The 13,856-nt window shown below is 38.7% G+C and overlaps 1 protein-coding gene across 3 annotated transcripts; it reads right to left on the reverse strand.

Annotated features, from left to right (window-relative positions):
• Positions 1-840: 840 nt before the first annotated feature.
• Positions 841-13,807, reverse strand: zfand4 (zinc finger, AN1-type domain 4). 3 transcript variants are annotated; one of them, XM_028006616.1, is made up of 11 exons: positions 13,499-13,806; positions 12,014-12,081; positions 10,706-11,011; positions 9,422-9,497; positions 8,838-8,905; positions 8,543-8,729; positions 7,860-8,001; positions 6,210-7,409; positions 5,582-5,636; positions 3,294-3,411; positions 841-1,915 (listed from the first exon to the last, which is right to left on the reverse strand). In XM_028006616.1, exons 3-11 carry the CDS (start codon positions 10,887-10,889, stop codon positions 1,780-1,782), a joined length of 2,166 nt encoding a protein of 721 aa, XP_027862417.1. In that variant the 5' UTR covers positions 10,890-11,011; positions 12,014-12,081; positions 13,499-13,806; the 3' UTR covers positions 841-1,779. The 3 variants fall into 3 exon arrangements, with proteins under 3 accessions (XP_027862417.1, XP_027862418.1, XP_027862416.1); XM_028006617.1 differs by lacking the exon at positions 12,014-12,081 and having other exon boundaries at positions 6,210-7,406; positions 13,499-13,807; XM_028006615.1 differs by lacking the exon at positions 12,014-12,081.
• Between the last annotated feature and the right edge of the window lie 49 nt (positions 13,808-13,856).

Here is a 13,856-nt window from a genome sequence, read left to right on the forward strand (position 1 = left end):
GAGGAAAGTGGGGATAAAAACACCGAGACGCATCTCCGGTCAGGGTTTGTCTGATGCACAGGAACTGCGTCCAGAGAATAATAAGAGGTGCTCTCACTGGATTTTTTAAAAATCTACATAAGGGTGTTCAAAGTGGTTTCATATTCACTGACGGGTTGGATGTATGCAGTTTTCTTTGTATGCAGAGGGATGGGTATTCATCTGCACCTCCTGGCAATATAAATTGAAAGAAGTTCTTATAAATGTAAACAACATTTCTAAGAATTCCACATTATTCTACAAGAGCCAAATTTAAAGGACTCTGACTGTGTTGGGGGGGGGGGGAAAGTCTTCAAGTCTGAAACAGTCACTTTACTAAAGAGGCCAAAACATTTACTGGTTGACACACTTCTTGCTGCTTACTATAAATTAGATGGAGATAGTAAGAAGATCATAAGCTTCCCATCATTAAGTGGTGACCCGGCATTAACGAGGACGACGTCCTCTGGCTTAAATTGGCAAAGTGGGAGTTTCAGTGTTTAATAGGTTTATTGGTATGCTGAGCTTGTTGCTAAGAGACTAGTCAAGGGTCCAAAAAGGGGTCTTACTGCGGAAAGACTGGCTGAAATCATTTCTCATCCTGGCTGTTAATGGAAAACTTGTGACGATGGGAAGTGACACAGGTCAAAGAAATTCAGCGTGCCCGTAATGAGGAACAGAAACTGCGATTCTTAAGAGCACTTCAAGGAAATCAAAAAAATGTATAGAGCTTTCCGTAAGTGCAGGAAATCAGCATTTCCTTTACCATAAATTATGTTTGAAGTTTAAGTATAGAAGGTTGTAGAAACTAAAGACCAGAAATTTAAACAGAAGGAAACTTTATTAGATCAAACCCCTGTGGATACTTAACCAGCATTTAGCTTTTTTTTTTTTTTTTGCAACAGCGAAGCAATAAAAAATAAAAAAAAAAAGTAAACTTTTTTTTTAATGGCAGCCACCTTACTGTAGACACAAAGACCATAACCTACCCCATTCTACTACAGCTTAATCAATAAGTGGACACATTACTGACATTCACACTTACATACATTGCATACTTACCATTTCAAAAACAGCCTTTATTTAAATAAGTAGCATTAATTAATAAATATTAGAGTATTTTATCAATAAGTGGGTGGACTGTTTTTTTTTTTTTTTCAAAAGAAAAAAAATATATATATATAAATGATGCATTTATGTGCCCAGTTAAGAAAAGACATTTAGATGTACAGAATATAAAAATCTGGATAACAACACTTCAAGAGACAAGCACAGAAATGTACGCAGCTTTCCCCACTAAGAAGTAAAGTTAGATGTAGAAATATAGTTCTAAAGTGCATCTGTTTTAAGACTTGTCAAAGGAAGTCAACAGCGGTCCTATCGGGAAATAAAATAATAAAGTAACAAAACGTGCAGCAGATATAGAGGAAAACCTACCTACATACATGCAGTTTATTTTAAAGACAAAAAGGAATAAACTAAGTAAGAAATACAAAAGACATATTTTCACATTGTCAAGAGGTGATAATTAGTTCTGTGCCATTTCAGTCCACTCTTGAGTGTTCCACACTTGATTATACATAGTATTTATTAAAATTTTAAGTAACCTTGGCAGAGTAAAATAATAATAATAAAAAAAAAAAAGCACACAGTGGTGTAAGTGTTTCTCTTTAAAATGCCTTTGCAGTACATTTTCTCCCTCTCGGTTTGTCAGAGTTGTCCTTCTGTTTGTCCCCTGTAAGTGGTGGCGGGCTCTGAAGTTTAGATCTTAGGCAGCTTGGGAGCACTGATAAGAGGGTTGGTCTCTTGCAGAAACCGTCGCCCAGCAGTCTTGTAGTCATAAGAGCAGTCATGTGTCTCGGCGTAACGGTGAGTGGCACAGAAATTGTTTCCACACCTAGAAGAATAAAGATATTACAATGAGCCTGCAAAAGATTTGCTTTTAACTTTTGTTTTCTTGTTGTTTCTTCTTAATTTAATGTACTTTTTTTTTTTTTTTTTTTGCAAGGTACACCTTTATCTACACAAAATGGAAAATATTTTAGGACCATAAAAACTTTAAATATTGAAAGTATGAAACTTCAGGGTTTCAGTAGTAAAAATAAAAAAACTATCATAAGAAGAAGCACTTTCACTTGGATCCATTTTCTGGTGGAAAATATATATTTAAGATATATATATATATGTAGTAGGAACTTTAGTTCATTTTAAGGGTTTAAGCCAGATCAGCCAAGGTAACTGCAGCTGTTTGTCTTTTCTTTCAGTAGAGATGTCTGTCGATGTCCCCAGATCTCATTAAGCTAATAGTTCCACTCTCCAAACAATCCTGCATGTTTAGCTAATGTAATTAATTTATTTTTCCTCTGTTTGAGCCAAATGGCACAGTAATGAAGGTCTTCTGAACGTCAGTCAGCAGTCTTCACCCTGATTGTGAAGCCAGACTGACTCAGAGTGAGAGACCGGCTCAGCAAACCTTTGCAGATGTTTGAGTTAGTTAGTTGATTAGTTTGTGACACCATGAGTTTCCAATCATTTTCTTTTTTCCAGTAATTACTTAGAATTTTTTGTTTTCATTATCTTTAAGCCATACATGAAACACAGGCCTGGAACATGTCACAGTGTGATGATTCTAGATAACATGAGTTTCACTTTCTGAGATGACTGGTAAGAAATGCTGCGATTTTCTGCAACATAATATTTTTTAGATGTACATTGCTTTATGAAAACAAATTTAATCAGGCTTTTCTAAAACTGCTTTTGTCCTGGGTGTTTTTTTCCATGTTTTTTTTTTTTTTTTTGTGTGTTTAATTTCCGTCATGGAAATAAGCTTAAACACAACCACAACAAAAAATTAAAAACAAAATCCCTTTAATCCAATATTTGTTTCAATATTTTATTCATTTTTTAAATCAAATTCCACTGATGCTTGTTTAAATCTACGCTATTCTGTGTTTTTACAAATGAGAATAAGCACCATTCTTATTGTGCACCGAGAAACGCACCAGATGTGTTCCTGAACACAACTGGGTACACAATGTTTGCAAGTTGCTGAAACAAAAGGTGAGATATATGAATTGATGCTATGAAATGACAAAACCAATAACTTTTAAAACAAAAAGTCAATTTTCCTTCGACATGGCAGCAAATCGAAGTGAACAAGGGAAGGACAGCTTTGTACAAAAAGGTGTGCCTCAAGGGCAAGGGTGAAAGAGAAAGATTTACAGTCAGACAGCAAGTGTTTAAATTGAAAACAGAAATGGATCTGGGGCGTTTACCTGCATTCGTAACTGGTGGCTAGTCCAGTTTTTTTGCCGCAAAGGAAGCAGTGCTTCGAGCTCTTTTTCTTGGAGCCAGTGGGGGCCTTGACTGGAGGTAGGTGGTACGTTGGAGTGCCTGAGAGCAAAGTTAGCATGTTAGGTACACGTCAGAGTAAAATGAACCACCTCAAAAAATGAAATGCGATAAAGTCTCGACCGTGTGGTCTTTTTTTATAAATTACTTCACGTAAAGTCTACAATCATGCACAGCTTGAAATGATGGAGCTTAACAGCATTTGTTAAATACTGCGATTCAACTAGTAGGAGCTGATTCAATTTTAGAGGGATTTTTAAACGCATGCAGATGAACATAAAATTTGAAGTGCTTCCTTGTTGACAATGACATGTTTGCAAATTGTTTTGGCTTTAATTTGCACAATCAAAAATCACTCCGCCTTTAAATGAGCACCTACTAGATCTGTCGCAGTAAAATGATGCAAAAAGTGACTGATAAAAACAACAATAGGCATATCTGTCTCTTCAGAGCTTTCAGGCATCGTGAGAAATGAAAGCAGCAGTTTCCTTCAGCTGTAAACAGGAAGAATAGTTGAAGACAACACAAACTAAAGACTGATAACTGCAATACATTCATCTCAGTGTATTTTGGAAAAAAAATTCTCATTACAGATTGCTTTGTTTTGATCATTTATCCCCTTGTCTTTTAGGGTAAACTAAATATCTACTTAATATCAATCCTCAAAAACCTTAAAATAAAACACATTTCATCAAAATACATTACTTTATTACACCAGGCTATTTCTGTTTAATGTTTTCCTTTGTATGTCAAGTGCTAACATTTTAGTTTCAGTCTGTTTTAGACCACACTAAAACTGTTTGTGTCATTAGCTTTATTTACAATGCAAATAAAGCTTGCATTGTAATGCATTAGTTGTAAGTGAAACTATATTTAGCCATATTCTTAAACATTTTCATAATATCTTTGTCTCAGTTCGGAAACATAAAAATGCACTTAAAAATTCACACAAACCAAAGAAACCCGACAGACTAAAGTAAATAAAAAATGAGAATTTACCAGGGAAAATATTTGCGGAAGCTGCGGGGATTCTGATAAATACAAATAAAACTGGAAGCTCTTTTATCAAAGAAAGCACAGCAAGGTTGCGGGCGAGCCAGATGGAGGGCAGATTTTTATTTTTCTGAATTTTCACCAGTTCGTCATGTTGCTTTTGCAACCACCCTTCTTTGAACAACTGCAGCACCAAAGGTTAGGTTTCACATTTTGCTTTTCAGCAGACTCAATTTTATTATTCAGTCCTTCTATGTACACAGAGAAACTGCCAAGACACCAGCTCACCAACTTCTTCCACAGTGGAGAAGACTCCAAATTTTTTTTTTAACTACGAGTTTAAATAAAGTCAAGCAGAACAAAAGTTGTGAAAAACCATATGTTCATTCAGGCTCCTCCAACAAAGCTGTAGTTTGGCAGCCTGCTTCGCATCTGACTTTTTCCAGGAATGAAAATGAGCATTCTGCTACAGGAAGTCAATTTGTACCTGCCTCGGAGGCATTTCATCAAACTGTTGAAACAGTGAACTGATCCTTAGCTGCCTTGCGCTGACAGCATGAAGGCTGAATGTGATACAGAAAAGATTCACTGTTTTATCCCGAGCTTTCAATCATCTGTCGTGGAACGTGCAATTTCAGCAGGGTTTTGGAAATCTCAGTTAAGGCTAAGTGCCTATTGTAGAGAACACAAGGGGACTGATTTTAAGAGTTAATAACACTGCATTTGCTTAATGATCAATTGCAGATCATTCTGTCTTAGGTTAGGAAACACTCCATGACAGGCATTGGAAAATAGTAAACACACCATACCGGATTGAATGTTTCCTCTGCTTTCAATGAAAAAATGTTGAGCTGCATACAGGATGAAGGCCAGAAAAATATATTTAATACAGTCTATTGTTCTTAACAAAATTAGACCCAACCTAAATCAGTGCTGCAACAAAAATGGGAAAATCTATTTGGCCATAGAACTCGGACTGGAGCATCTGTACACAAGTCCTACATTATGAATGTAAAATTAAGGAAATCATGCACAAAATCAGAGTAACAATTCAGAGTTAAAAAGAAAAGAAATCTATTATTTTAATTAAAAACATGGCAGGATTAAAAACTCGGTACAAGATATGACTTTCTAACAATGACTTTGTTTTTTCTGGGAGTCTCCAAGAGCTAAGTGGTTGCGCGCACATTTTTCCACAAGTGAAGAAATTCTACCTTACCTAATGTCCCAAATGAACTCATGACTCCTCCAGCTGATGCAAGACAGTTACTGGTCTGAAAACAAAGCAACAAGGACAAAATATGCACAAGTAAAAAATATACACAAATACACAATTTAAAATTTTTGTGATTTGATCGCTTCATTTATCTCATGCTGTATGATATTAGCAAGACATTCAATTAGAATTAAATTATTGAATATTGTTATATTCATTGAAAATAACCAACACTTCATTTAGTTTCTTTTTCTACCTTTTTTCATGATTTTTAGCATTTAGATGAATCCAACTGGAGTGAGATGTGTTGACCGTGATTTACAATATTCTACTAAATACTACCCTGAGCAGCCCTTTGAGATTTCGATTTTGTCCCCTTTGATAATTTGATGAAAATTTTGGCTTTATATATTGTGCAGCTCCAAATTTATCTCCATAACTCATGAAAACACTTTTCTACAAGGGGGTGGGCGGGTCGGAGGTCGGGGGATTGAGCCATTTTATCCAAATGTTACTATTTACACCATAAAATAAAAGCAAATAAACAAAGTTAAGACAACAGTTAAAACACATCTTTTAAAATAAACTTTAAAAAAAAGCTGCACGGCTACTGATGATTGTGTGAGCTCACCCTATAAGAAGCTGCAGCTCGGCGCAGTGGCGACATTGGTCTAAAGAGGTCTTCCTGAAGAAACTTGTTGGTAGGGATGGATGGCAGCCTGGAGCCAAGGCCGCTCTGTCCTGAGGCAGTGGCTGCAGGAGGTAAGGCCAGTGCAAAGCCCAGACTCTCTGCAAGGCCGTCTCTGCTGCTGCTGTCTGGAGCTCTGGTGGAGAGCGACGCAAAGAGCTCCGAGTTGTTCAGAGACCCTAGTGGCTCCTTACAGGCTTGGTTTACCATCTTAGTGATGCCTCTCGCTTCCCTCTTAGAAATGAGCTCTGGTCGTTTGCCAGGTGACTCTACTTTAACACCGCGAAGGCGTGCTGGATGAGTTGCTAGGGAGGCTGGAGGATGAGGGGATGTGCTGCCCGACTTCGGCGAGGATTGTGCTTGTAGGTTGGACTGTATGCAAAGTGTTGAGTCAAAAGGCTGAGAGAGGAGTTTGGTTGCTGAAGACGAGGGAGAGGCAGGTAATGGAGAGGGGGGGCTGATATGTACCGATGTGCCAAGCTGGGTTCCATCAGCTCTGCTGGTGAGTGCGTCGCTTGTGCCAAGAGTCCAGGGGCAGAGAGGGGAGGGGGAGTGCGGCAGCTGGTGCTGAGCCCCCACATCAATGGTCTGGTGACCTCCTTCATGCTGAATGGACATATCCAAGCTCAGAGGGTCAGAGAGTTCTCCGAACGACGCCCCAGGCTGTGCTGGTACCACAAGTCCAACCGGCTCCTCCAGTATACTCAGCCCGACTGCCTCCACCGACGGCTCAACGGGGTCAAAAGGGGATTCGCTAGCCCCTCTAGTGCAGAGCGGAGGGAGCTGAGGGTAAACGCAGTCTTTCATCAATCTGCTGCCAATATCCATTCGAGACACTTTCGGAGGAGGGCGGATTTTTGCAAACGGCGGGCACACCTCCCAGGGTTCCTCCTCCTGAAGCATGTAACATGAAGACGAAGAAAAAGGAGGAGAGCGTCTGTGGACGGTGACGTGAGCAGAGGTTGAAGCAGGGGGAGGCGAGGTGTCAGCAATTGGAGGCAGTGGGGCATTTGTCTGCCAAGGCTGGTTGATCTGTGGGAGGGAGCGAAAGAGGCGATGAAGATGTTGTGTGCTGGGAGGTCCAAGAGAGCTGGTGCCAGGATGTGGATGAGCAGGCGCCAGCGGCGTTACTTTAGCAGACTTCTGGAAGAAGACAGAGAATGACGCATTTCCAAATGCTAGCAGATGATCGTTAAAAGTCAATGCATTACACAGTTTGACATCCTGCACTACATGGAAATGCTACTGAAGCTCAGGTTCCCTCTGTGAGGATCTATGCTTCTATCATGATGTCAGCAGATTTCTATCGCTGCTTAATTACAGCAAAGCTTCAAGCGGTAACAATGTAAATAATTCAGTTCCCTTCTTATAAAAATTGACAAATGATGAACAAAATTTACATCAGTAAACCAAAAATGTCCAAAGCACCATCACATATATAGTCCCAACAGAACTTTTATATTTGAAGTTCTCTTGATAAATCTGCTTACTTTAACATTTTACAATCAGAAATATATAAAAAGTATGATGTTTCCACACCTAAAAGATGCATTACAGAAATACAAATATTAACATTTAGATAGGTTTTCTGACCTTTTTATTAAGGTTCATGTCCTCCATCTTGGCTTTAAGCAGCTTCATTTTGGTCATGGTGATTGAGTTCTCCAGGCAATGCTGTGAGGCTGCTGAACTCTCTCCATCCTCCTCAGCGTACACATTGTACACTGAGCCACCACTGAAACACATGGCAAGCAAAAAGCACTTCCAGTAAGTTATCTAATAATATCAAACTAAAAACACCTGCTTGTTTTTCTCTTGTTAAAGCATGTGGTTACTGCAATAGCCCTATTTTGGCTGCTTTAAGCTCCCGGTGTGGCATCTTTACCGTAGAGGATCTCTGGGTGTCTTGTCGCAGGGTCCTGGAATGCAATTAAAAGTAACACTTTGCATATAGCTGAAACACCTTTATATGCAAAGGTATGTGAAGGCCACTGAAGATGTAGTGATGAACTGCCATTTCTATAAAACCAATGTTCTCTTGTCTGTTTCAAGAAGTTAGGTGCAGTGTTTTTATTTTATTAATGCAGAGTTTCATTCATGCTTAACCAAGTTAGCAGCAAAAATAGTTACAAATCCCGATCCATGTAAATTGATATTTTTAACTCTTGTACTCCACTGACCTTCCTACAGTATAGTCTTTATAACTGTAATCAACATTGAGTTTCAGTCAACTATTTAATGAGCATCTCAAATGGTACTGAAACAATAAAACCAACCTTAGAGACTCGGAGAGGGGAGTCAGGGTCCCGTCTCCCCTGTCAACGACTCGGAAGAAGCTCAGTTGGTCGCCCTCGCGATACACAACAAACGTGACCTGCTTATTTGTTTGGTTTTTGTCCCAACCGTCCTCCTTTGTGCTCTCCATCAAGTCAGCCACTTCCTTGATAGGATCCTCCAAAGTTACTGACAAAAGAAACAAGAGGAGAAGGATTCTGTGATTAAAAATAGGAGCAAGTCTACTCAATACAAGTCATTTATCAAATAGTAAAGATTTCTTTTTAAATGCCATACCCCTCCTGGTGTTAATTGGGCCTCCCCTCATGGCCAAAACAAGCTTCAATGTGCAGCCCTCTGCAATTCTGCAACAGTAGATGCCAGATTTAATATGTCTACAAAAAAATTCCACACATTTGCACCAAACGCTCTGACTCAAAGCAGAAATTCCAAGAGGCGGGATAAGATCTAGAGAAACCTAGGTGGGAATTTTAGAGGGGTAGATGCTCTATTCTACTCCTGGAAACCTAAATGCATGCTGCAGTGTGATAAAGGAGCCTGGTAAGATTCCACAGCAGGCTGTTCATGTGGAAAATTAAGTGACACGCATAACAATACAATCAGCTGCACCCAGCAGAGAACTGAAGGTTGGATGCTGCAAAATGATCAAAGTGGAAGAGCAAGTTCTCCAAATGTCCTCATATGGGGCTGCTCTACAGCTCTGGATTATTTATGTGTGAAACTATGAAGACTCACACTCCACCCATAACAGCACAAAAGCTTTAAAAAAAAAAAACATCTTGCAAATGACTAACTGTACAGAGATTAGGAAGTTTTGGCACAGGTGCCAGGGCTCCAAATGACAGGAAGTGTTGATTTACCCATAATCATGTAGACAATGATCATCATCCAGCTCAACATTGTTCCAGATAAGATGCTGCTGTGCAACAGGGATACCTTTATACAGTCAGAGAGAGGGGAGGAGAGAGAACAACCAAAGTTCACAAGGATCGGTTCATGTTTCATTTGCTAGTTTGACTAATGGAGGAAGGCCTTCAGACGTAATGATACATGACTCATGCCTGCCCCCTAAAGACTAAATATGGCATCTGCTGAAAAAGCCAACATGTAAACAAAAATGATCCACTATAACCATTCACAACTGAAAAGTTAGTTATGTAATTAAAAAAAAAAAAAAAAAAACATATCTGTAAAAATTAAGCTTTTAAATAAATCAGTGTGGCTCGGCACACTTAAAAACTAAAAAAATATAATAATTATCTACAAGCTGAGAGTCCACACAACACACAGCTTGAAATGAGATCGAGTGTGTGCATGATTGGGAAGCCCACTGTGTGGATGAACTCCTAACTCCATGCTGGGGGTAAGACTCAGTCTCAGGAAGTGAACAGTGGTTGCTTCATTGCTGAGCAGCATGAGCTGTGAGAGACATCTTAAAGCTCACACACAGAGAACTTGGAACTTTTTCTTTACTAAAACTAAAGACAGTTTGGGAGGAGTCAAGAAAGAAGGCGATGTACTACAACAACCTTTGCAGGTTAAAATAATCAACACACAAATTCAATAGATTTCTAAAACAGCCTAAATAGACCAAAACAATGTAATTTAGATATTTAATTAAAATGCTTTTTATGTTGCAATTTCCTTTTTATTCAATAAAAGCACCCCCTGCTTTTTCAGAGAATTGAGAGGCAAACATTTATGTTAGATTTTTAATTGAGACATGTGAGCCATAATGACAGAGACCTATTGGTACATTGGTGGACCACAATCTGCTCACACAACTTGCAGTGCATTAAAATACAAAACCTGTTCAAACCTGAGAAGGTGTGTGTAAGAGAAGCAAATGTACAAAACATGGAAGGGAAAAAAGTACCTTAGACTACTTTTGAGAGGTTGAAACCTGACTTTATCTCAAGCCAATAAATTGTCAAACTACACATTACATTTCAGATGAAACTGAAGAACCATTTCACATAACTCCGATCCAATTTAACATCGCAAAAAAAGCAAGGAAAATATATATTCAATGGAACACCTGGGTTCTTTTCATTATGTCAGTTTTAAAATAGATGATCTAAGAACTATAATTTATACTTGCAAGAATAAAATTTTCTGAAAAGCAGACTGAGTGAGCTTTGTACCTTCCAGCCTCTGGATCTTCGCTTTGACTGAAACGACAGCTTCAAAAGGCAAGACGCGCAGCTCAAAACAAGTTCCCGTCAGGGTTTCTATGAAAAGCTCCATAGTGTCATAGAAGGGAAGCTTATACTGAAAAGCTCCCACGCTGTCGTCATTAAAGAAGGGGGGCTCCTTCCTGTTGGTCATCGTGGGAGAATGGCAGACGCACTTCAGAGGGTTGATGGAGCAGTGAGGCTAACCCACGGTGACGGAGAGGGGGACTGCTCACTCCACTCGTTACAGACACGCATCATGAAGGACGACCTCAGCTGAGAGTAGAGGCAACAAACAACAAACATCTGTCACAGTGTGCAGGGAGGTCTGTGATTTTATTAAGTGCGAGTGTCCAATTAATCGCTCCAAAAGGTTCTAAATTAACCTGGCAGAAAGCAACACACCAATTAGTCAGTAATTTAAAAAAAAAAAAAAAAGGGCCAATTTTCCAGTAATATCATTTGACCAATGATGCAAATGAAAATGTTCACTTCTTTTAGTCCGACACATTTCTGTTCAGTATAAAAATGTTATGCTGAACTGACATAATCCAAGTGAAATCCGATTTCACTTGGATTATTTGTAACCACTCAGGATACTTGCAGCATATTTGCGTTTTATTTTCCTTTTAAATGGGTAATGTCATTTAACAATTAAAATTTAAGAAGTTTATCCACATAAGCTTGTGTATGCTAAAGACTGTGTCATTCACTTAGAAATCAATACAACAGACTTCAAGGAGAGCTGTAAACCTGCTTAAAGCCTATGCATCTCTGTACCTAAGCTCATTCAGTTGAGGTTTTCTCGATTCATTTATAGTTTAGGTCCTTCATTTAATGCTTTAAACACTTACTAAAGGATACGTAATTAAGTAAAAAAAAAAAAGAAAAAAAATCACTCAAGAGTCATTTGTAGAATAGAGAAATTTAAACTGTTGCTCAACTGTTGAGTAATTGAGAGACGCCACCTCTGGATGCAACAAGATGCAAATTTCTCATTAAACCTTCAGCATAGTATTAATGTCTTTGGCCAAAATTCAAGAAGATCAGGTGTGCTACATAAGCTCGTTGGTGGTATAAGGTGTCCAATGGCTCACCTAACCCTCTGACAGATTATCGTGTGTCTCTTGAATTAAGCAATGTACTACATGATATAAACTGTAAGGACAGTAGACCAGAACACCCACATGTTCCATTTAGTTTGAGTCAAACAAAATGTTAACATTTGAAATTAGAAATACACATGTTCAACTCATTTGAAGGCAGAATGATGATTACATTTTTAAATGAAGTATATTATCTTGGTCCAACATGTCTTGCAAAATAACCGTCCAGATGCAATAAACCTAAAAGTAGAGAGGCACCAATTAATGACAGATAAATGTTGGAACAATAATCATCCCTCATTCCTTATTAAACATTAAAACTTTTTAAATGTGTGCTATGAAATAATTTAGCACCCATTCATTGGTTCAATGCCATATCAATGGCACGATATGGCAGCCTCGCTTCTGTCAGACTGCACCAGGGCCGCTGTGGCTACAATCCAGTAGCGTCCATCGTCAGTGTATGAATGTGTGTGTGAATGAGAATGACTCATTCCATTGTAAAGCACCCTATGAGAGTTGAAAAGCCCTATACAAGTCTGATGTCAATTTCATTCAGTATTTACTCATTAAAACTGCATAGTACATTGAATCAGAACTGTCATAATATAAGTATCAAGGTGTTGCTTGGAAGCCAGATTTAGTAGGCCGTTATACATCATGTATAACGGCATGATGTATAATCATGCCGTTAAATTAAATTCTGTATGTCAATAACATAGTTGGTCAGGTGTGGTGCTTGACTGTCCTTATTGCCCACATCATGTCTAGATTTTGGTGACAAGATCTAGACATAAGAGTGAGTTTTGGCACTCTCACTAAAAGTGCTAAAATGCTTAGTGAGAATATTGCAGTGGTGGAAAGATATGCATACCTAAATGAGTGGCTAAGGAAAAAGGGGTTAATTTCAACCGACAGTAACATTAAGCAATAATACTGAAATACAACGTTTTACCATGCCTGAGAGGTTTTGAAGTACTATACAACATTAAGTACAAAAGGTTAACAGTTACACTTTTAAAAAGTACATAAATATAGCTTTAGGACTTTAAAACGGCAGCAGAAAGACTTACACAAAAGAAATGCCATCATGTCCTGTAAAAACACACAAAATATCTTAATTTTGGAGCCCTTTTAACTTTTAAGGCAGCGTGATTTAAAAACTTGTAAGATTTTTTTTCAGTGATTATAGCACATTCTTCCTGTAGAGAAACAAATGAAACCAAACACTGTAGGATAACTTTCTGCTAGATAGTCTCTGTGGTGGGACAGGCCTCGGATATGTCACGGTGGCTGTTGAGCTGAAACAGGCCCACTGTCTAAAGAGCAACGTTGGTCAACTTACAAACAACTAACATCCGTTATTTGCTAAAGCGGCATTTATCGACGACGCAACGAAAACACAGGGCTTGGTCGCAGTACAAAAGCAGAAACCACATGCTAGGCAGGAGGAGAACATAAAAATGTTGCTAGCAGTAAAAAAAAAAAAAAAAAAAAAAAAAATGGAGATGAATGGAGTTCAAACCGTGTCATTGTTATTTCAGAACTCAGCGTCAATAGAAACATTTCACACGGGCATTTTTTAAACATGCAGATTTTTCACTTGGTTACTTTTAACCCCGAATTTAAATAAACATCATCATTCAACCCCACTTACCAGTAAGTCCCATCTAGCCGTCGATGCTACAGGCGTTAGCTTCCGTTGCCATGTTAGCCAACAACTCAAACAATGGCTTCCCTTCACGGGCTGCTGCTAGGCTACATCCAACACTGGCTTCGACTCGGTCCTTCTGTTGTAGCCGTTTAGGGCGAAACTGCCTTTAGAACCGAGCAACATCACTTACGACTGCAAAACCTAAATCACAAAACGGAGCAAAATATACTGATCGGTGAGCGTCGCCGTTGTGTGCTGGTTGGCGACATCTTTTACCTGTCAAAGGGGGCTGAGCAACACCTAAGTGACTCACAATTGATTGATTATGAAACGAACCAATAGAACGAGGCGAAGTGGGCGG

This window comes from Xiphophorus couchianus, chromosome 22 (assembly GCF_001444195.1).
Source record: "Xiphophorus couchianus chromosome 22, X_couchianus-1.0, whole genome shotgun sequence".
Lineage (NCBI taxonomy): Eukaryota > Metazoa > Chordata > Actinopteri > Cyprinodontiformes > Poeciliidae > Xiphophorus > Xiphophorus couchianus.

What these genes read in the sequence shown, in the direction of transcription:
- zfand4 (XM_028006615.1), bottom strand. Translation starts at nt 10,889, where the DNA reads ATGACCAACAGGAAGGAGCCCCCCTTCTTTAATGACGACAGCGTGGGA. An exon ending in CCCAATTAACACCAGGAGGG is followed by an intron (nt 8,730 to 8,837) that starts GTATGGCATTTA and finishes TTCTTTTGTCAG; the next exon opens with TAACTTTGGAGGATCCTATC. An exon ending in ACATGAACCTTAATAAAAAG is followed by an intron (nt 7,410 to 7,859) that starts GTCAGAAAACCT and finishes GTCTTCTTCCAG; the next exon opens with AAGTCTGCTAAAGTAACGCC.